Source organism: Mobula birostris, chromosome 13 (genome assembly GCF_030028105.1).
Source record: "Mobula birostris isolate sMobBir1 chromosome 13, sMobBir1.hap1, whole genome shotgun sequence".
NCBI classification, from domain to species: Eukaryota; Metazoa; Chordata; class Chondrichthyes; order Myliobatiformes; family Myliobatidae; genus Mobula; species Mobula birostris.
The window spans coordinates 18,211,630-18,235,753 of record NC_092382.1 but is presented as its reverse complement, the minus strand read 5'-3'; the positions used below and the strand labels follow the sequence as shown (position 1 = coordinate 18,235,753).

The following is a 24,124-nucleotide window of genomic DNA, read 5'->3' as shown; positions in this document are numbered from 1 at the left end:
AAAAATACTGGAAGAATTCAGCAGATCAGGCAGCAAATGTGAAAGGGAATAAATAGACAACGTTCCGGCCGAGTCCCTTCAGCACGCCTAGAATATGTACTCCTCTCCTTAGTTGCTGCCTGAACTGCAGAGTTCCTCCAGCATTTTGTGTGTGTGCGTCTCTGTATTACCAGCAACAGCAGAATCTCTTCTATTTTATATCTGCATTTGTAAAGGATTGTACTTTGGCATTAGATACACGTTGATATTGAGTATATTGTTTATGGGAGCCGCTTTCTGCGTTAAAACAGTTGCTGAGTATTCTATATACACAAAAAAAAAGTGAGGTATGGACATGGAACCGGTGTTTGCAGAAACTGTTAATGGCACCGTGATTACCCATAAAGCCCTGCGATAAAACTTTCGCCGGCGCTGAAGCATTGATCAAATGCGCAGGCGTCAAGGTTGATGACGTCGGTGAATATCACGCATGCGCGCAGTATACATTAGGCCTCGGGATCACGGCTGCGGGATCGGCTGCAGGTAAGCGGGTATCTCGGGGCGATGTTGTGACTCCGGACTCCGTGACCCGCAATCCCAGGACAGTCCTGCTCTCTTCCCTCTCTCTCAGCCCCACCATCCGTACACGGGCCCCGGGGAGCTTCCGGCTGATGAGGGAATGGGAACCGATGGGTCTCTCAGACAGAGCTGAGCTCCAGCTGTCTAAATGCAAGGATCGGGAACTCGGAGAAAGGGAACAAAATCTTTTACATCAGCTGTTGTGAAAATCACCTTTGTTCTGCCTCCAGTCACAAACAAGAGAAAATCTGCAGATGCTGGAAATCCGAGCAACACACACAAATTGCTGGAGGAACTCAGCATTAGTACTCTTTTCCATAGATGCTGCCTGGCCTGCTGAGTTCCCCCAGCATTTTGTGTCTGTTGCTTGTTCTACCTCCTCCTGTTCTGGACTTTTCTACCCGTGAGAACATGTTTTTTTTATTTTTTTATTTTATTATTTTCTACAAGCTACAGCGTAGAAGAAAAAAAATCAATAGTGTAAATAGAAGGATCATTGTAATACAGACAAAAATAGCAATAATACATATCTTAACAAATGAGCAAGTCACCCATATTAAAAATGAAAAGTTAGAAAGGAAAGCTCCCAACCCAACCACGATCCAACTCCAAGCCAACCATTATAAGTATAAATATTTAAAAGGACATTTGAAATAAACTTCTATCACCCCAGAACTATATATTGTAGTAAAAAGAGAAATGAATGATTAAAAAAAAAGCAGCCTGCTACCTAATCAAAGAACGCTGGAAATACAGGCTCTGACTATCAAGGGAAGAAAAAAAAATACACTTGTCAATCTAGGTGAGAGTTATGAAAATATTTTAAAAAAAGGTCCCAACACCTCATGGAACTTTATATCCTAATTTAAAAGTGAATAGTAAATCTTTTCAAGATCTAAACAAGACATTCTATCCCTGAGCCATCGAACATGCGTAGGGGGAACTACATCTCTCCACTTAAGGAGTACTGCACGTCCAGCTAAAAGAGAGACAAAAGGCAATGTTTGTCATTTAGCCGGGATCAAATGCTTGTCAGAGTCTTGAGAAATACCAAAAAAAGCGATCAAAAGATCAGGTTCCAAATAACAGGAACATGTTTTGACCCATTCTCTCTGGGTACATAATGAAATCAAACACCTTTGTCCTGGGCAACAAGTAGCTTTCACATCACAAATGTGCCAGACTCCAATGAGACAGACTACTGCCCTTCCCTTCATATTCATTGGCATTGCCATCACTGAGTTCACCACCGTCAGTCACCTGGGGAAATATTTGTGTACAATACAGAAACTGGTGTTACCTGTGTGTATTGTGGTGATGCAAAAGTTGCTGGAGAATTTACAAGTGGGAAGAAGTGGAGTGATATTTGGAAATCTGAGTTTTTAAAGCGTAATTTAGCAAGCAAACCACATATGGACAATGTGCAAAACCTGTGGTGAGAAAACCTTCATTACCCGTTACAGGCCTGCAACATTGGTTGTGTGAGAGTGCAGAACTCAATCAAAGCCAGAGGAGATCAAAGTTCGTACTGACAGTGATTTGCCAGTTGTTGAAATAAATACCTCTCTATAGAAAATTCACTGTGCAGATGTTGTCACTGGGTAAAAAAAAAAAAAAGCACAATACAAGCTTTATGTGTACACTGGTCATTACAAATTTGAGGGGAGATTGGTGGGAAGGTGGGGAGACTTCCAGTGTCCCCGATGCCCTCACCTACAAGATGTGCATCCAGCTGCAGCTTGTAACCCTGCGCTTTACGGAGTTGGAACTTGAAATGGATGAATTCCGGATCATCCAGGAGATAGATATGACATGAAGAGAGGTGAGTTACACCCAAGGTGCAGGACACGGGAAACTGGGTGAGAGTCAGGAAGGGGAATGAGGTTAAATAGCCATCGCAGAGTACGCTTGTGTCCATCCCACACAACAATGGGTGGAACCACTTTAGAAACTGTTGAGATTACCTGGCAGAGAAAAATCAAAGGGGTGATAGGGGATTCGTTAGTTAGGGGAACACAACAAGAGGGGACTAATATCCCAGTGGTAAGGCTCGCTAGTGCTAGTGTGGGGAGAGGGTGATGTGGTTAAAATAAGTTGTAGGGGGAATGGGAGCCAGAATGACAGAACAGATAGTGGGGAGGGTGAATTGAATTGAATTGCCTTTATTACATACATCCTTCCGATACATGAGGAGTAGAAATCTTTATGTTACATCTCTGTCTAAATGTGCAATGTGTAATTTATAATAAATAGTTTGTACATAGGACAGTGAATTAATCAGACTGATGGCCTGGTGGAAGATGATGTCCCGGAGCCTGTTGGTCCTTTTGCTGTGGTACGTTTCCTGGATGGTAGCAGCAGGAACAGTTTGTGGTTGTGATGAATTGGCTCCCCAATATCCTTTGGGCCCTTTTTACATACCTGTCTCTGTAAGTGTCCTGAATACTGGGAAGTTCACATCTACAGATGTGCTGGGCTGTCCACACAACTCTCTGCAGGTTCCTGTGATTAAGGGAAGTACAGTTCCCATACCAGGCAGTGATGCAGCCGGTCAGGATGCTCCCTGTAGAAAGTTCTTAGGATTTGCGGCCCCATCCCAAACTTCTTCAACCGTCTGAGGTGAAAGAGGTGCTGTTGTGCTCTTTTCACAACACAGCCTGTATGTACAGACCATGTGAGATCCTCGGTGATGTTTATGCTGAGGAACCTAAAGCTGTTCACCCTCTCAACCCCAGATCCACTGATGTCAATAGGGGTTAGCCTGTCTCCATTCCTCCTGTCGTCCACAATCAGCCCCTTTGTTTGTGTGACAATGAGGGAGAGTTTGTTTTCTTGACACCAGTCAGATGTTGTTCAGACCTCAGATAGAGTCAGCAATCAAATGGTTGCGAATGGTGAGATGAATGTGCTGAGCTGTGTATATCACAATGCAAGAAGCATCGTAGGAAAGCCAGATGAGCTCAGGACAGGGAATTATGATATTGTAGCCATTATTGGGACTTGGTTGCACCCAACAGTCTGAGGGATTTAGAGGAACAAATTTGTAGAGAGATCGCAGACCATGCCAAGAAACAAAGGTTGATTCAGTGAGTGATTTTAATTTTCCATATATTGATTGGGACTCCCATACTGTAAAAGGACTAGATGGGGTAGAGTTTGTCAAATATGTCCTTAATCAGTATGTAGAATTCCTGATGTAGAAGTGTGCAATAAACTGTTAGGAAATGATCCAGGGCTGGTGACAGAAATTAGTGATCATAATGCCATGAGATTCAAAGTAAATATGGCAAAAGGGAGGTCTGGACCACAGGTTGAGATTCCAAATTGGAGAAAGGTCAATTTTGATGGTATCAGAAAGGATCTGACAAGTGTGGTTTGGGACAGGCTGTTCTCTGGCAAAGGAGTACTTGGCAAGTGGGAGGCCTTCAGAAGTGAAATTTTGAGGGTGTCTAGTTTGTATATGCCTGACAAAATAAAAGTTGAAAAGTTACAGGTGCAGGGAACCTTGGTTTTCAAGAGATATTGAGGCCCTGGACATTTTGTTCCCCAAAATGCCTCAGACTGTTGGGTGCTACCAAGACTCATTAATGACTACAATATTATAATTCCACCCCTGAGCTCACCTGACTTTTAGTCGTCTTCTGTTCATTTCTAAAAGCTTCCCAATAGTTTTTGCTCTTTTGTTTGCCCTCTCTTTGGCTTTTATGTTGGCTTTGGCTTCTCATATCAGCCATGGTTGTGTCCTCCTGCGTTTTCAATGCTTTCACTTCTTTGGGATGTATCGATCACTCAGCTCCTGAATTGCTCCCAGAAACTCCAGCCATTGCTGCTCCGTTGTCACTCCCACCTTTTCCCTTCCAAACAAGTTTGTCCAGCTGCTCTGTCATAGAAACATGGGGAAGTTCAGTGCAGAAACAGGCTATTTGGCCCATCTAGTCAATGCTGAAAAAACATTTAAGCTGTCTACCTGCACCGGGACCATCGCCCTCCGTACCCCTACCATCCAGGCTCCCATCCAAACTCCTTTTAAATGGTGAAACTGAGCTCATATTCACCACTTGTGCTGGCATCTCATTCCACACTCTCATGACCATTTCAGTAAAGAGCTTTTCCAAATGTTCCTGTTAAATTTTCACCTTCTCCACTTAACCATGACCTCTGGCCATCCCACGCAACCTCAGTGGAAAAAGCTGCTCGCATTTACCCTATCTATACCCTCATAATTTTGTATATTTCTAACAAATCCTCAAAGCAATGTATAATTTCTTGTTTATGTTTGGAGCCTTTTTTGGTGTATAAGATGATGAGGGCATTGATTGTGTGGATAGTCAGAGGTTTATTCCCAGGGCTGAAATGGCTAACACGAGGGGGTATAGTTTTAAGGTGTTTGTTAATAGATACCGAGGGGATGTCAGGGGTAAGTTTTTTACACAGAGAGTGGCGGGTGCATGGAATGCACTGCCAGCTATTTGTGTGAGAGTGTTTCAGTTACTGTGGGGCCAGGAACCCATGCAGCTCAGTGAGAACAGGGAATAATACCAATGGAGAGAGTCAAACTGAGCCAGGTCACAGATTGGAGATGGCAGAAATGCTCCATTCTTATAGAGACAGGAAGAGCATCGGAGAATTTGATGGTCACTCCAGATACCAGCTCTGTGCCCAGTTAGAAGATGATTTCTCTCTCCAACTTGGGTTGAACCTCACTGTAACAGTGTGATGCCAGATCACACGTTGACAACTCAAGGGATCTCATCTGAAATATTGTCCTACACCCGTTGATAGATTTCGTAAATATTTTTACAGGTTAAGAATGACAAGGAGTTTGCCTATGGGAATCTCAAACACAACACGCCAGTTTTGCTGTCTCTGTCCAGATATTTAAGAAGAGGAGCAAGGGATTCACTCGATCATCCTTCCTGCTCAGACTGTGGGGAGGGATTCACTCGATCATCTGACGGACTGGCACGCACATCATTTTACACAGGGGGATCCCATTCATCTGCTCAGACAGTGGGAATAGAAACACTCAGTCATCTCAACTGAAGGTACATCAGCAAGTTCACATCGGGCAAGGCCTTTCACCTGTGGACACACCAGTCAGTTCACACTGCGCAGAGGCTGGCCTTCTGCTGAATTTGTGGGGAAGGAATCACTCGGTCATCTGAACTAATGGCTCACCAGCAAGTTCACACTGGGGAGCGGCCGTTCACCTGCTCAGACTGTGGGAAGGGATTCACTCGGTCATCTGACCTAATGGCTCACCAGCCAGTTCACACCGGGGAATGGCCGTTCACCTGCTTGGACTGTGGGAAGGGATTCACTCAGCCATCTCATCTGATGGTACATCAGAGAGTTCACACTGGGGAGAGGCCATTCACCTGCTCAGACTGTGGGAAGGGATTCACTCAGTCATCTCATCTGATGGTACATCAGCGAGTTCACACTGGGGAGAGGCCATTCACCTGCTCAGACTGTGGGAAGGGATTCACTCAGTCATCTCATCTGATCGTACATCAGCGAGTTCACACTGCGGAATGGCCGTTCACCTGCTCAGACTGTGGGAAGGGATTCACTCGGTCATCTGAACTGAACGTACATCAGAGAGTTCATACTGGAGAGAGGCCGTTCACCTGCTCAGACTGTGGGAAGGGATTCACTCAGTCATCGCATCTGAAAGTACATCAGCGAGTTCACACTGGGGACAGGCCGTTCACCTGCTCAGTGTGTGGGAAGGGATTCACTTCATCATCTACAGTGAAGGTACATCAGCGAGTTCACACTGGAGAGAGGCCGTTCACCTGTTCAGAGTGTGGGAAAGGATTCACTCAGTTAGGCCACCTACAAGCACACTGGTCAGTTCACACTGGAGAGAGGCCGTTCACCTGCTCAGACTGCGGGAAGGGATTCACTCAGTTATCCACCCTAATGACCCACCGGGAAGTTCACACCAGGAAGAGGCCATTTACCTGCTCAGTCTGTGGGAAGGGATTCACTTTGTCAAATCAGTTACTGAGACACCAGTTCGTTCACACTGGACAGTGGCCATTCACCTGCTCAGACTGTGGGAAGGGATTCACTCAGTCATCTGAACTGAAGGTACATCAGCGAGTTCACACTGGGGAGAGGCCGTTCACCTGCTCAGAGTGTGGGAAAGGATTCACTCGCTCATCCCACCTACAAACACATCAGTCATTTCACACAGGGGAGCGGCCGTTCACCTGCTCAGACTGTGGGAAAGGATTCACTCAGTCATCAGAGCTACAGAGACATCAGCGAGTTCACACTGGGGAAAGACCGTTCACCTGCTCAGCATGTGGGAAAGGATTCACTCAGTCATCCCACCTACAGAGACACCAGCAAGTTCACACTAGGTAGAGGCCGTTCACTTGCTTAGGGTGTGGGAAGGGATTCACTTGGTCATCTCAACTGCAGAGACACCAGCAAGTTCACACTGGGTAGAGGCCAACCTCCTGCTTGGACTTTGGGAAGAGAATCTCTCAGCCACATCAACCGGGTTTGCATCATTGAGTTCACACTGGGGAAACCCGTTCACCCTCTGTGAATGTGGGAAGCGATTCACTCAGTCATGTAACCTTGCAACTCTTGCTTCGGCTGGCAGTTCAATGTAGGGGATGATAGCTCCCGGCCCGGCCAAACTTAAGAAATCTCATTTGGGTGGATGCTGCACGATGTGTCCCCTGTTACAAATCCGTACCCCGAAATAACAAGCAGTACAGAATATGTGATTAAATGATTGAGCTTTATAATTTTTACTTTGACTATAGGGTTAGTAAAGAAAACAAAAAAAAAGAAAAAGGGCCCACTCCATTTGCGTCTTCTCATCTCTCCCCGGCAAAAGAACATGAAAATATCTCTTCCAGACTCACAAGGAAGAACATTTCTGACACTAGATCGTCCCACACTCCAAAACCCTGTTATCTCTAGTTGTAACCTAAACACTGCTGCTACAGAGAAACCATTACCTCAGCAGTGAAACATTACAGAGAGGCCATTACATTAACAGTGAAACCTTACAGCATGTTATACTTGTGACACACTGCCGGATTCACACTGGGGAGAATGTTTCAATAACCTGCATGCTGGATATTTGTCCATCACCGTTGCTGAATGCTATTTTGAGAGTGACTGTTGGTGCTGAACACTGCAATTATCACCACACCCAGTTCTGCACCCTGGTCACTGGGCATGGGAGGAGTTTCTTCTGCTGCATATTCACCTTTAATGGGACTGGAGTTTAACATTCTGCATCTGTGGCAAATTAATTAGTTCTATTTTAAACTCTGTTTCTGGTACTTAGAGTATTTATAATACAACTAGTGTACTCAGGCCTGCTGGACCCAGCCAGTGATACAGTTCCACAACAGTCCTTTTAAATCCTCCTCTGTTGTTCACATCTGTGGAATGGGTTCCAAACAGTCACCACTGTGTGGGTGAAGAGGTTTCCCTTGAATTTTCTGCAGACTGAATAAGTCGAGCTGACTGCAGTTCTGTCTGAGATGTTCTTTGCCCCTCAAATCTCTGGGCTGAGAAAGAATGACATTGGGAGTTAATCTCCTTATTCGGGGCTCATTTCCACATTATGGGTCATTTTCCCTGCTTCTGAAGGGTTGTTGAAAACACTCTCCTCTAAAGACTGAAAGCAGAATGGGAAACCATTAGTTGGATGTTCAGTGGAGCAGGGTCAGAAACCAGAGGCGGGTCTGCACAGGGCAGAGTTTGGGGCACTGGACGGTGGTCAGGGAAACAACGTATGATGATTAGAAGGGAATCAGCTGCCGGGCGTGGCAACGAATGACAGAGTAGCAACGTTTGGAAGCTGATTGACAGGGAAAATAATTCAGTTGTCTGACTGACACAAACAATGCCTGTGGTGAGGTGCTCCACTGGTCGAGGTACGTGTGTGTTGAGAATGGTTATATCCATTGAGGGAGTTGTTCCTGCTTATTTATCCTGTAATATTATATCTGGATGGTTATTTTAGATTATCCTATCTGTAATAATGTATTGATTATCATATAAATTGTGAGATTCTGTCCTTAGCTGGATCAGGCTTGAATTAAAGGTGCCTTAATGAAGTTATGGTGATTATTAATGAGTTTGTATTTTAAAGCAAGATTTTGGTGAATGATATTTGCCACTTGATCGTACCTCTGTCAGTAATCAGATTGAGTTAAACTGCAGCAGGATCCTGGAATGTGTTGGATTGTGTCTGGTTTCTCTTGGCATTTTCTGCATTTATTGCCTTGTTACTTTGTATGGTTTGTATTTTTGATTTTTTTTTTTCTTTTTGTTGACCACCTTGTCCCGTATTTCTGCAAGGAACCTCCCTGTTTCGGGGAAGAGGTCTCCAACTCTCAGTCAGGTGCTCGATGCTTCCTTGTCAACATCCAGTCTGCTCAGATCGTTGGGATGTCTCCCATGGAGGGTCATACTCGTTCCACTCGTTAATGTTTTCTTCCATAGTGATGATTCATTTTTCTGAGGTAGCCTCTCATTTAGGTTTCCTGGTCTGTGTTTCTTATCAGAATTTCATATACACACATGAAGCACTGAATCCTGTTCATTTTTGATGAAAATATATACTTAGAAGTCTTATCTGAGTGTTGTGTGATTTTATTTTTTTCATGTCTGTTATTCCTCTTTCTCCTTCTGTCCAAGGTAGTATTAATCTGAGGCTATGTCCACACTGGACCGGATAATTTTGAAAACGACGGTTTTGAGTAAAAACGACAGGCATCCACACCAGGCGTTTTCAAGATATCCCTGTCCACACTAAAATGGATATTTGGGAGAATCTCCTCCTACTGGGCATGCGCAGACACATCTACAGAAAACAAGCGAAGAGGAAACGGTATAATATTTACGTTTCCGCGGTGGCGTTGTGCTATTTCCATTGGTCAAAAACAAGAGTACCTACAACAACAGCGAAAGAAAGTTTTCAAAAATGTCTTCGAGGAATACAAAGAAAACCTCCACTGGAAAAAGCAGACGGACTTCTTCATTTAGACAGACAATGAAGTCGAGCTGTTTCCGCGAGTTACAAACAACTACAAGGTCAGCAAAGCAGTGGAGAACGTTGGAGGGAGATGTTTAACTCCGAAAAAGCTATTAACATAGAGAATAAAGTAAACTACACATGCATAAAGCCGTCCTCTACCCAAGATCAACAAGAGTGGAATCTTCTGCCGCCAGACCTGCACAGTATTTCTGAGATTAATATTTTTAAAGATAGACTGAAATCAATTTATGGGATCTGGTCAATAAAGCTCACTTCACAATTTACCTCTCACGCTGTTCACACTGACTGCGCGTTATAACAACCATCCGGCAGTGCTTGCACAGTACCAAGCAGCAGCAAAAAAAACTTTGTTGTTGTGGTGTTGTCATGACAGCGTTTTTAAACATCTCCGTTTACCCCGTCCACACTTCAACGCAAAGCAATCGTTTTCAAATTTACACACTCTGGAGAGTGTTTTCGAAAATCTCCATTTTCAGGGGAGGGAAATGCCATTTCAGTGTGGATGGAGGGTCAAAACGAAGAGAAAAAGCTTTGTTCTCAAAATTATCCGGTGTAGTTTGGACGTAGCCTAAGTGGGTCTGAGTGTAAATAGACTTTTCTAAAGTTGTCATTTCAGCTCTTATTTATCTTTGTAAGTTTTACTGATTGAAATGGGACCAAGATATTTTCTTAAAAAAATGTCAATGTCTGTATTGATGAAAGTGTTTATTGCCTTTGTTGTGTTTGTTAACTATTAAGCTCTGTTTGGCAGGTTTTTTTAAGCCTTGAACTAAATTTGGTCAAAGGTTTTCCCCATTTTGCACTACTGTAGCGGTGTGCGACACATAGCGCTAAAATAACCACACGGAGTCGGTGAGTTGGGGTTGCGGTTAAAGATTTATTTAACTTCGCGGCCTGCTTTAAAGCCTTCCCGTTCCCGCCCTCTCTGGGCGGGATTGCTGTGGGGAATGCATATTCCCAGCCCCTTTCCGCACGCGGGATTTTCCCCCTGCTGGTGAAGATGGCCTGGCGGCCTTTTTGGGGCCGGCCCTCTGTCTGCGCGCGCTGTTTCGTGAGCCGGTTTGTGTGTGCTAGAAAGTGGGTCGCCACATAACCACGCCCCCCAGAACCGGCGATACCTCCCCCAATGTCCACAGTCTGGATCGGCCTCTGTTTGGGAGGTCTGCCCCTGCGCCGCGGTGCCTGAGCCTGGACCGGCTGCGCCAAGTCCACATGGGCCGGTTTGAGTCGGTCCACCGTGAAAACCTCCTCTCTCCCCCCAATGTCCAGCACGAACGTGGAGCCATTGTTCCTGATCACCTTAAACGGCCCCTCGTAGGGCCGCTGTAGCGGTGCCCGGTGTCCGCCCCGTCGTACAAAAAGAAACTTACAGTTCTGCAGGTCTTTGGGTGCGCGGGTCGGGCTCTGTCCGTGCTGTGAAGTGGGGATGGGGGCCAGCTTACCAAGCCTCTCACGTAGTCTGTCCAGGACTGCTGTGGGTTCTTCCTCTTGCCCCCTTGGGGCTGGTATGAACTCTCCTGGGACGACCAGGGGTGCGCCGTACACCAACTCGGCCGACGAGGTGTGCAGATCCTCCTTGGGCGCCGTGCGGATTTCCAGTAGGACCCAGGGAAGTTCGTCCACCCAGTTAGGCCCTTCCAGGCGGGCCATGAGAGCCGACTTCAGGTGACGGTGGAAATGCTCCACTAGTCCATTCGACTGTGGTGGTAGGCAGTTGTGTGGTGTAGCTGTGATCCTAAAAGGTTGGCCATAGCCGACCACAGGCTGGAGGTGAACTGGGTGCCCCTGTCGGAGGTAATGTGGGCCGGTACCCCGAAGCGTGCTACCCAGGTTGCGATCAGTGCTCGGGCGCAGGATTCGGAGGTGGTGTCGGTGAGCGGGACTGCCTGTGGCCATCTCGTGAACCAGTCTATCATAGTTAGGAGGTACCGCGCTCCTCGTGACACTGGCAGGGGCCCCACGATATCCACATGGATGTGGTCGAACCTCCGGCAGGTGGGTTCGAACTGCTGCGGCGGAGCCTTGGTGTGCCGCTGCACCTTGGCCGTTTGGCACTGCATGCACGTTTTGGCCCATTCACTGACCTGTTTACGCAGTCGATGCCACACGAACCTGTTGGCGACCAGCCGGACAGTTGTCCTGATGGAGGGGTGCGCTAAGTTGTGAATGGATTCGAAAACCTGCCGGCGCCAGGCTGCTGGGACGATGGGGCGGGGTTGGCCGGTAGCTACGTCACATAGTAGGGTCCTCTCACCTGGGCCTACGGGGAGGTCTTGGAGCTGCAAACCGGAGACTGCAGTCCTGTAACTGGGGATCTCAGCGTCTGCCTGCTGTGCCTCTGCCAGCGCTGCATAGTCCACCCCCTGGGACAGGGCCTGTATGGTAGGTCTGGATAGTGTGTCCGCCATGACATTGTCCTTTCCCGGACATGCCGGATGTCCATCGTGTATTCGGAGATGTAGGACAGATGTTGCTGCTGGTGGGAAGACCAGGGGTCGGACACCTTAGTGAACGCAAAGGTAAGCGGTTTGTGGTCTGTGAACGCAGTGAAGGGCCTATCTTCTAAGAAGTACCTGAAATGCCGGATTGCCAGGTATAGTGCCAATAGCTCCCAGTTGAAAGCACTGTATTTGAGTTTGGGTGGTCGTAGGTGTTTGCTGAAGAATGCCAGGGGTTGCCAGCGACCCTCGATGAGTTGTTCCAGCACTCCACTGACTGCTGTGTTGGATGCGTCCACCGTGAGGGCAGTAGGAACGTCCGTTCTGGGGTGCACTAGCATCGCGGCGTTTACTAAGGCTTCGCTGGTTTTAACAAAAGCGGCCGCAGCCTCTTTATCCCAGGTAATGTCCTTGCCCTTACCCGACATCAGGGTGAACAGGGGGCGCATGATTCGGGCTGCTGAGGGGAGGAAACAGTGGTAGAAATTCACCATACCCATGAAACGTCGACTGTACTTCTTCCTAGAGATGCTGCCTGGCCTGCTGCGTTCACCAGCAACTTTGATGTGTGTTGCTTGAATTTCCAGCATCTGCAGAATTCCTCATGTTTAGGAAAATGGTGCATAGTTTTCTGAAGGTGGAATCTCATGTGGATAGGGTGGTGAAGAAAGCTTTTGGTATGCTGGCCTTTGTAAATCAGAGCATTGAGTATAGGAGTTGGGATGTAATGTTAAAATTGTACAAGGCATTGTTAAGGCCAAATTTGGAGTATTGTGTACAGTTCTGGTCACCGAGTTACAGGAAAGATGTCAACAAAATAGAGTACAGAGGAGATTTACTAGAATGTTCCCTGGGTTTCAGCACCTGAGTGACAGAGAAAGGTTGAACAAGTTAGATCTTTATTCTTTGGAGCGTAGAAGGTTGAGGGGGGACTTGATAGAGGTATTTAAAATTATGAGGGGGAAAGATAGACTTGACGTGGATAGGCTTTTTCCATTGAGAGTAGGGGAGATTCAAACAACTGGACATTAGTTGAGAGTTAAGGGGCAAAAGTTGAGGGGTAACACGAGGGGGAACTTCTTTACTCAGAGAATGGTAGCTGTGTGGAACGAGCTTCCAGTTGAAGTGGTAGAGGCAGGTTCGATTTTGTCATTTAAAAAAAATTCGATCAGTATTTGGACAGGAAAGGAATGGAGGGTAGAGGCAGGTAGATGTGACTAAATGAGAGTAAGCGTTCAGCATGGACTGGAAGGGCCAAGTTGGCTTATTTCCGTGCTGTAATTGTTATATGGTTATATGAACTTGCGGGTGTCTCTGTAGGTTGGACAACTGAGTGACTTCCTTCTCAGACCGAGCAGGTGAATGGCCTCTCCCCAGTGTGAACTGACTGGTGTGCTTGTAGGTTAGCTAACTGTGTGAATCCCTTCCCACAGACTGAGCAGGCGAATGGCCTCTCCCCAGTGTGAACTCACTGATGTATCTGTAGATCAGGTGATCGAGTGAATCCCTTCCCACAGACTGAGCAGGCGAATGGCCGCTACGCAGTGTGAACTGACTGGTGTCTCAGTAGGTGAGATGCCTGAGTGAATCCCTTCCCACAGTCTGAGCAGGTGAACGGCCTCTCCCCAGTGTGAACTCTCCGATGCACCTTCAGTTGGGATGACTGAGTGAATCCCTTCCCACAGTCTGAGCAGGTGAACGGCCTCTCCCCAGTGTGAACTTGCTGGTGTCTCTGTAGATCAGGTGATCGAGTGAATCCCTTCCCACAGACTGAGCAGGTGAACGGCCTCTCCCCAGTGTGAAATCGCTGGTGTTTCAGTAGGTCGGATGACTGAGTGAATCCCTTCCCACAGTCTGTGCATGTGAACGGCCTCTCTCCAGTGTGAACTCGCTGATGTACCTTCAGATGAGATGATAAATTAAATCCCTTCCCACAGACTGAGCAAGTGAATGGCCTCTCCCCAGTGTGAACTCGCTGATGTACCTTCAGTTTAGATGAGCAAGTGAATCCCTTCCCACAGACTGAGCAGGTAAATGGCCACTCCCCAGTGTGAACTGACTGGTGTTCTTGTAGGTGAGCTGACTGTGTGAATCCCTTCCCACAGTCTGAGCAGGTGAACGGCCTCTGCCCTGTGTGAACTCGCTGATGTATCTGCAGATGAGATGACTGAGTGAATCCCTTCCTACAGACTGAGCAGGTGAATGGCCTCTCCCCAGTGTGAACTCGCTGATGTATCTGCAGATCAGGTGATCGAGTGAATCCCTTCCCACAGTCTGAGCAGGTGAACGGCCTCTCCCCAGTGTGAACTCGCTGATGCACCGTCAGTTGAGATGACGAAGTGAATCCGTTCCCACAGTCTGAGCAGGTGAACGGCCTCTCCCCCGTGTGAACTCTCTGATGTTCCTTCAGTTGAGATGACGAAGTGAATCCCTTCCCACAGTCTGAGCAGGTGAACGGCCTCTCCCCAGTGTGAACTCGCTGATGTATCTGTAGATCAGATGATCGAGCAAATCCCTTCCCACAGTCTGTGCAGGTGAACGGCCTCTCCCCAGTGTGAACTCGCTGATGTGCTTGTAGGTTAGCTAACTGTGTGAATCCCTTCCCACAGTCCGAGCAGGTGAACGGCCTCTCCCCAGTATGAACTCTCTGATGTACCTTCAGGTTAGATGACTGAGTGAATCCCTTCCCACAGTCTGAGCAGGTGAACGGCCTCTCCCTGGTGTGAACTCGCTGGTGAGACATTCGGTCGAATAACCAAGTGAATCCTTCCCCACAAATTCAGCAGATGACCAGCCTCTGTTCGAAGTGAACTGACCTGTGTGTCCAGGTGGGAAGACCGACTGAATCCTGTCTCACACATAGAACAGGTGAATGGCCTTGTCTCAGTGTGAACTTGCTGATGTACCTTCAGTTGAGATGACGGAGTGAATCCACTCCCACTGTCTGAGCAGGTGAATGGGTTCCCTTGTGTAATATGATGGGCATGCCAGTTGGTCAGATGATCAAATGAATCTCTCCACACAGTCTGAGCAGGAAGGAGAATCGAGTGAATCCCTTGCTCCACTTCTTAAATATCTGGACAAAGACAGCAAAACTGGCGTGTTGTGTTCGAGATTCCCGTAGACAAATCCCTTGTCATTTTTAATCTGTAAAAAGATTTACAAAATCGATCAATGAGTGACGGACAACATTTCAGATGAGATCACTTGAGTTGCCAAGGTGTGATCTGGCATCACACCGTTACAGTGAGGTTCAACCCAAGTTGGAGAGAGAAATCATCTTCTAACTGGGCACAGTGCTGGTATCTGGAATGACCATTAAATTCTCTGATGCTCTTCCTGTTTCTCTAAGAATGGGGCATTTCTGCCATCTCCAATCTGTGACCTGGCTCAGTTTGACTCTGTCCATTGATATTATTCCATGTTCCCACAGAGCTGCATGGGCTCCTGTCCCCACAGGAACTGAAACACTCTCACACAAATAGCCGGCAGTGCATTCCACGCACCCACCACTCTCTGTGTAAAAAACTTACCCCTGACATCCCCTCAGTATCTATTTCAAAGCACCTTAAAACTATGTCCCTCGTGTTAGCCATTTCAGCCCTGGGAATAAACCTCTGGCTATCCACACGATCAATGCCCTCATCATCTTATACACCAAAAAAAGGCTCTAAACATAAACAAGGAAATTACACATTGCTTTGAGGATTTGTTAGAAGTATATAAAATTATGAGGGTATAGATAGGGTAAATGCAAGCAGCTTTTTTCACTGAGGTTGGGTGGGATGACAACCAGAGGTCATAGGTAAGTGGGGAAGGTGAAAATTTAATGGGAATATTTGGAAAAGCTCTTTCCTGCAGTGGTTGTGAGAGTGTGGATTGAGATGTCAGCACAGGTGGTGAATATGAACTCGGTTTCACCATTTCAAAGAAGTTTGGATGGGAGCCTGGATGATAGGGGTATGGAGGGCGATGGTCTCGGTGCAGGTAGTTGCATTAGACCAGGGGTCTCCAACCACCGGGTCGCAAAGCATGTGCTCCCGGGCCGCGAGGAAATGAGATGATTTGGCGATATGAGTCAGCTGCACCTTTTCTCATTCCCCGTCACGGCCACTGATCAGCCATTACACATGTGAGGTCATGACCCGCGCGTCATCTGTGTCAGCGCGGGAAGGAGATCAACTCCTCGAGCTTGCAAATGACGGCGGGCTGAGAAGTATGTTTGACATAACATCCCTGTCGGCATTCTGGATCAAAGTCAAGGCTAAATATCCTGAGATAGCCACGAAAGCACTGAAAACGTTGCTTCCATTTCCAACATTTTTCTGCGAAGCGGAGTTTTCTCCAATGAATGCAACGAAAACTAAATTGCGGAATAGACTGGACAGGAACTCACTTCGAGTATCGCTGTCTCCCATCATCCCTCGATAGGACCGTGTTGTTGGAGGGAAACAAGCCCAGGGCTCCCACTGATTCAGCGATATTGGTGTGTTCCAATGATCTTATATATTCATACGGGGAAAATATGTGCTGTGTGTTTAAAATCCAAACGTTACTTAAAATGTCATGATGCTATTGACTTACCTATATAACCATATAACAATTACAGCACGGAAACAGGCCATCTCTGCCCTACTAGTCCGTGCCGAACGCTACTCTCACCTAGTCCCGCTGACCTGCACTCAGCCCATAACCCTCCATTCCTTTCCTGTCCATATAGCTATCCAATTTTTCTTTAAATGATAATATCGAACCTGCTTCTGCCACTTCTACTGGAAGTTCATTCATCACTTACTTCAAGCTCCTCTAATAATTGACTTATCACTATATTCATGCGAGGAAAATATGTGCTGTGTGTTTAATATTAAAGTCGTTAGATAAACACTTTTAGAAACGAAATTGGGTGTATTAGCCATTTATCACCTATATTCCAGTCATGATTAACACCGCCCCCCCCCCCACTCCGAATAGAATCACGAAAAAGGATTTGCAGGAAAAATCGGTAGGCCACAACGCGCATGCGCACTGGTGCCCGCGCAAGGGTTCATGGTCATTGTAGTCTTTCTCTGGGTAAATGCAACGTATTTGACTGCTACTCTTGTCCGTTGGCAACCCTACCCACCAACCCCGCCCCCCCCCACCCCACCGGGTTGGCCGGTCCACAAGAATATTGTCAATATTAAACCGGTCCGCAGTGCAAAAAAGGTTGGGGACCCTTGCATTAGACAGCTTAAATGTTTTTTCAGCATTGACCAGATGGGCTAAATAGCCTGTTTCCATACGGAACTTCTCCATGTTTCTATGACACAGAAGCTGGCCAAACTTGTTTGGAAGGGAAAAGTTGGGAGTGACAACGGAGCAGCGATGGCTGGAGTTTCTGGGAGCAATTCGGGAGCTCAGTGATCGATACATCCAAAAGATGTGGAAACATTGGAAAGGCAGGAGGACACAACCGTGGTTGAAATGAGAAGCCAAAGCCAACATAAAAGCCAAAGAGAGGGTAAACGAAAGAGTGAAAACGATTGGGAAGCTTTTAGAAACCAACAGCAGACGACTAAAAAAAAAGTCAGAGCTCAGGGCGTGGAATTATGATACTGTAGTCATTAGTGAGTCTTGGTAGCGCTCAACAGTCTGAGGCATTTAGAGGAACAAAATATCCGGGGCCTCAATATCTCTTGCAAACCAAGGTTCCCTGCACCAGTTAACTTTCAACTTTTATTATGCAGGCACATACAAACTCTACACCTTCAAAATTTCACTTCTGAAGTCCCCCCACTTACCAAGTATTCCTTTGCCAGAAAACAGCCTGTCCCAAACCACACTTGTCAGATCCTTTCTGACCTTTCTCCAATTTAGAATCTCAACCCACGGTCCAGACCTCTCTTTTTTCCATATTTACTTTGAATCTCATGGCATTATGGTCACTAATTTCGGTCACCAGCCCTGGATCATCAACCTATTGCACACTTTTACATCAGGAATTCTACGTACTGATTAAGGGCACACTTGACAAACTCTACCCCATCTAGTCCTCTTACAGTATGGGAGTCCCAGTCAATACATGGAAAGTTAAAATCACTCACTGAATCAACTTTTGTTTCTTGGCATGGTCTGCGATCTCTCTACAAATTTGTTCCTCTAAATCCCTCGGATTGTTGGGTGCAACCAAGTCCCCAATAATGGCTACAATATCAGAATTCCCTGTCCTGAGCTCATCTGGTTTTCCTACAATTCTTGCATTGTGATATACACAGCTCAGCACATTCATCGCTCCATGCTCAACCATTTGATTGCTGACTGTATCTGGTGTCTGAACAACATCTGACTGGTGTCAAGAAAACAACCTCTCCTCATTGTCACAAAACATGCATCATTGCTGTCGCAGTTTATGTTCCACTGGATGCTAATGCTAAAGTAGCCATGAAAGACCTCAGTGCTGCTATTAGCAAGCTGCAGACATTGCATCCAGACGGAGCTTTGACTGTCGCTGGAGACTTTAATCATTGTAACCTGTGTACCGTGCTTCCAAGATTTTACCAAAATGTATTACGCACCACCAGGTGTAATAAAACCTCAGATCATGTGTACACAAATGTGGCTGACACTCAAACTAACTACCCTCCCCCATCTGGGACAGTCCGACCATCTTTCATTGTTTCTGCTTCCCAAGTATAGCCCGGTCATTAAACGTGTGAAACCCACAATGAAGACTATTAAGATCTGGCTGGAGGGGGCTGACTCTGCTCTTCAGCACCAATTCCAGCACACAGACTGGAGCACGTTTGCTGCCCATGCCACCACAGACTCTCAGACTAACATTGATTTATAAACCAACTCTGTCCTTGAGCACATCAACAAGTGTGTAGATAGAGAGACATTACTAAAACAAATAAGAGTTTTCCCCAATCAGAAACCATGGATGAACAGAGAGGTTCACCTCCTGCTCAAAGCCAGAGATTCAGCCGTCAGGTCTGGAGACGGGGAGGTTCACAGCTCAGCCAGGGCCAACCTGAGGAGGGGAATCTCTCAGGCTAAACACATATACAAACAGAGAATCGAGGAGCATTTCAACTCCTCAGACCCCCGGTCCATGTACATGGCATACAGGTCATTACAGACTTCAAACCTCCTAGTACTGTGCCCCCTTCCAGCTCTGCTACCCTCCCTGATGAGCTCAATTACTTCTACGCTCGCTTTCATCGAGGGAACAAGGAGGTCACCCTCAAAGCGGATCTCCCACCTGGTGAACTGTCTCTCTCACTTTCCACCTCCGATGTTTGTGCCACCCTGAGCAGGGTGAATGTACGGAAGGCAGCTGGTCCGGATGGAATACCTGGCCGTGTGGTCAGAGTCTGTGCAGGGCAGTTGGCCGGGGTCTTCACGGACATTTTTAATCTGTCCCTGGCCCGGGGTGTTGTCCCCACAAGCTTCAAGATCACCACCATCGTGCCAGTGCCGAAGCATTCCACTGCCACGAGCCTGAATGATTTCCGCCCAGTTGCACTCACCCCCATCATTGCAAAGTGCTTTGAAAGACTGGTTCTATCACATCTGAAATCCTGTCTGCCCACTACCCTGGACCCCCATCGCACCAACAGGTCAACAGAGGATGCCATCTCCACGGCACTTCACTCTGCCCTGACCCACCTGGACAGCCCCAACTCTTACGTCAGAATGAGGTTCATTGACTTTAGTTCGGCATTTAATACTGTGATCCCCTCAAAGCTGATCACCAAACTTCGCCAGCTTGGTATCAGCTCATCCCTCTGCAATTGGACCTTGGACTTTCTGACTAACAGACCCCAATCAGTTAAGTTAGACAACCTCTCCTCCTCCACTCTCACCCTGAACACCGGCGTGCCTCAAGGCTGTATGCTGAGCCCTCTTCTGTACTTCCTTTTCACCTATGACTGCGTTCCTGTACATGGTTCTAACTCCATAATCAAGTTCGCAGATGACACCACGGTGGTTGGCCTGATCAGAGGGGATGACGAGACAGCCTACAGGGACGAGGTCCAGCACCTGGCTGCGTGGTGTGCCGACAACAATCTGGCCCTTAACACCCAGAAGACCAAGGAGATCATTGTGGACTTCAGGCATGCCAGGAGCCACACTCACGTCCCCATCTACATCAACGGAACTGTAGTGGAGCGTGTATCAAGCTTCAAATTCCTTGGTGTCCACTTTTCCGAGGATCTCATCTGGTCCCTGAACTCCTCCATCCTGATCAAGAAGGCACAACAGCACCTTTACTTCCTGCGGAACAACAAGAAATCTCACCTCTGTCCCAGGATATGACAGACTTTTACTGCTGTACCATTGAGAGCATACTCACCAACTACATCTCAGTGTGGTATGGCAATTGTCCTGTATCAGAGCGCAAAGCACTCCAGTGTGTGGTGAAAACTGCCCAGCGGATTATCGACAGCCCATTGTCCACCATTGAGAACATCTACCATTAACGCTGCCTGGGTAGGGCGAAAAGAATTATCAAGGATACATCTCACCCTAACCATGGACTTTTTAACTCTCCTCCCATCAAGGAGGTGCTAAAGGAGCCTCCGCTCCCACACCAACAGGCACAGGAAGAGCTTCTTCCCTGAGGCTGTGACACTGCTGAACCTCTAGTCACAGCGCTAAGCAGTATTGCATCCATATTGTACTGTCTCAGTACTTTTATATTTGTGGGCTGTAGCACTTTTTTATTCAGTTATTTTGTAAATAACACGATTCTTTGCATTTCTGGTCAGATGCTAACCACATTTCATTGGCTTTGTATCTGTACTTGGCACAATGACAATAAAGTTGAATCCAATCTAATCTAAAAAAAACAAAGGAGCTGATTGTGAACGACAGGAGGAATGGAGACAGGCTAATCCCGATTGACATCGATGGATCTGGGGTTGAGACAGTGAACTGCTTTAAGATCCTTGGCATAAACATCAGCGAGGACCTGACATGGTCTGTACATACCGGCTGTGTTGTGAAAAAAGCACAACAGTACCTTGCTCACCTCAGACGGCTGAAGAAGCTTGGGATTGAGTCCCAAATCCTAAGAACTTTCTACTGGAACACAACTGAGAGCATCCTGACTGGCTGCATCACTGCCTGGATGATCTGGAATTGATCCATTTCAAGTTCCAACTCCATAAAGTGCAGGGTTACAAGCTGCAGCTGGACGCACATCTTGTAGGTGAGGGCATAAGGGACAGTGGAAGTTCCGCCACCAATGTCCCCTCTAATTTGTAATGACCGGTCTGCACATAGAGCTTTAAGTTCCTCGGGGTAAATATCACAAATGACCTGACCTGGTCCAACCAGGCAGAGTTCACTGCCAAGAAGGCCCACCAGCACCTTTACTTCCTGAGAAAACTAAAGAAATTTGGCCTGTCCTCTAAAACCCTCACTAATTTTTATAGATGCACTGTAGAAAGCATTCTTCTCGGGTGCATCACAACCTGGTATGGAAGTTGTCCTGTCCAAGACTGAAAGAAGCTGCAGAAGATCGTGAACACGGCGCAGCTCATCACACAAACCAATCTTCTGTCCGTGGACTCAGTTTACACCGTACGGTGTCAGAGCAGTGCTGCCAGGATAATCAAGGACGCAACCCACCCAGCCAACAGACTTTTCATCCCTCTTCCCTCCAGGAGAAGGCTCAGGAGCTTGAAGACTCGTACGGCCAGATTTGGGAACAGCTTCTTTCCAACTGTGATAAGACTGCTGAATGGATCCTGACCCGGATCTGGGCCGTACTCTCCAAATATCCAGACCTGCCTCTCGGTTTTTTTGCACTACCTTACTTCCCATTCTTCTATCTTCTATTTATGATTTATAATTTAAATTTTTAATATTTACTAATTTTAACTAATTTTAATATTTATAATATTTAATATTTGTAATCCAGGGAGTATGAAGCGGAGAATCAAATTTCGCTGTGATGATTATACATTCTACTACCAATTGTTTGGCGACAATAAAGTACAAAGTAAAGTAAATCTTGTACTGTTCATTCTTTTAACCAGTGACAACATGTGCACAGTGAATTTTATATAGAGAGGTATTCATTTTAACTGCTAGCAAATCACTGTCAGTAAGAACTTTGATCTCCTCTGGGTTTGATGGAGTTCATCTGCACTCTCACACAACCCATGTAGCAGGCCCGTAACGGGTAATGAAGGATTTTCTCGCCAGAGCTTTTGCACATTGTCCATATCTGATTTGCTTGCTAAATGACGCTTTAAAAAGTCAGATTTCAAACTATCACTCCACTTCTTCCCACTTTCAAATTCTCCAGCAACTTTTGCATCGTCACAATACACACAGGTAACACCAGTTTCTGTATTGTACATAAATATTTCCCCTGAACCCTCCCCCAGGTGACTGACGGTGGTGAACTCAGTGATGGCAATGCCAATGAATATGAAGGGAAGGGCAGGAGTCTGTCTCATTGGAGTCTGGCACATTTGTGATGTGAAAGCTACTTGTTGCCCAGGGCAAAGGTGTTTGATATCATTATGTACCCAGAGAGAGTGGGACAAAACATGTTCTCACGGGTAGAAAACTCCAGAACAAGAGGGGGTGGAACAAGCAACAGACACAAAATGCTGGAGGAACTCAGCAGGCCAGGCAGCATCTATGGAAAAGAGTACTAATGCTGAGTTCCTCCAGCAATTTGTGTGTGTTGCTCGGATTTCCAGCATCTGCAGATTTTCTCTTGTTTGTGACTGGAGGCAGAACAAAGGTGATTTTCACAACAGCTGATGTAAAAGATTTTGTTCCCTTTCTCCGAGTTCCCGATCCTTGCATTTAGACAGCTGGAGCTCAGCTCTGTCTGAGAGACCCATCGGTTCCCATTCCCTCATCAGCCGGAAGCTCCCCGGAGCCCGTGTACGGATGGTGGGGCTGAGAGAGAGGGAAGAGAGCAGGACTGTCCCGGGATTGCGGGTCACGGAGTCCGGAGTCACAGCAACTACCCGAAGTCGGTGTTGAAAACGCCGCCCGGTGAGACCCCCAACCCGGAGATCCCTTCTCACCTCAACCGATCATCCGGGGCCTTTTGTGCCCCGCGCGCTGGTGAGCTCGAGCTTGGTCGGTTTAACGGCTGGGCTACTAATCACGTGACCAGCCCCTCCCCCACCGCTGTCAACAGGAGTCACGCGCGGCGCTATTCCCATTGGTACGAAGCGATGTCAATCACTGCTTCCAGCCAATAGCGGAGGCGGACCAGCCGAGAGGGCGTTACCCCCGCTGACACCGTCTCCCGAACTTTCCGTCACGGCGGGACAACCGTCAAAGTGAATGTCCGCTTTCTGATTTATTTCCATTTCCCTCCGAGGGAAGTTGGGGCGTTTGTGAAGCGTCTCCTGCGGCCGGAGTCTGATGTGTCGCTGAGAGGTAGGAGGAGACCGCTCGGCCCGTCGGTTTGATGCCGGTTCCCCGGGGAGGGAGAGGATGAAGACGGTGAGAGAGGGGGCGGACAGGATGTTTGTCCCGGTGGGGACAGGAGGGGCTCATCTGTGGAAATGTCTGAGCCCACGGTGGTGGCGATTCACCACATTGGGGGGCAAACACCGGCAGACTGTTGCCCTGCAAGCGGGGCCAATGGTCCGGGCAAAGTGACAATTATTTGTGTTTTGTTGAGACTGTACCGGGAATATGGTGTAAAATCCCGCTCCCCACACTAACACGGGTCACACAGACCAAAGAACAAACTGCCGGAGGAACTCAGTGGGTCGGGCAGCATCTGTGGAGGGAAATGGACCGTCAACATTTCGGGCCGAGACCCTCCCTCTGGACTGAGAGTGGACGGGAAATAGTCCGAGAAAAGAGGTGAGGGGTGGGGATGGGGCAAGAGCTGGGGAGTGAGAGGTGGATCCAGGTGAGGGGGAGGTGGGAAGGTGGAAATAGTGACGGGGTGGGAGGTGAGTGGTTGGGGCAACACGGGGCTGCAGGAGATGGAAATTAATTCCATAGAGGATTAACAAAGAGGTTAGAGAGTATTTGTTATAGGGAGTGCAATGAAGATTCACCAGACTGATCCCTGGAGTGGTGGGGTCATCATATGAAGAAGGATCAAATGTGATAA

The 24,124-nt window shown here is 47.2% G+C and overlaps 2 protein-coding genes across 2 annotated transcripts in view; one reads left to right on the top strand and one right to left on the bottom strand.

Annotated features, from left to right (window-relative positions):
* Positions 1-24,124, bottom strand: part of LOC140207830 (uncharacterized) — a 61,972-nt gene that overhangs the window by 22,800 nt on the left and 15,048 nt on the right. The gene's annotated exons all lie outside the window — the stretch shown is intronic.
* LOC140208474 (uncharacterized) lies at positions 486-9,134 on the top strand. Its single transcript, XM_072277153.1, has 2 exons — positions 486-522; positions 5,362-9,134. The coding sequence occupies exon 2, from the start codon at positions 5,728-5,730 to the stop codon at positions 6,931-6,933; it is 1,206 nt and encodes a 401-aa protein (XP_072133254.1). The 5' UTR covers positions 486-522; positions 5,362-5,727; the 3' UTR covers positions 6,934-9,134.

Excerpts from the sequence above, each read along its gene's own strand:
- LOC140208474 (XM_072277153.1), top strand. The coding sequence starts at position 5,728 with ATGGCTCACCAGCAAGTTCACACTGGGGAGCGGCCGTTCACCTGCTCA.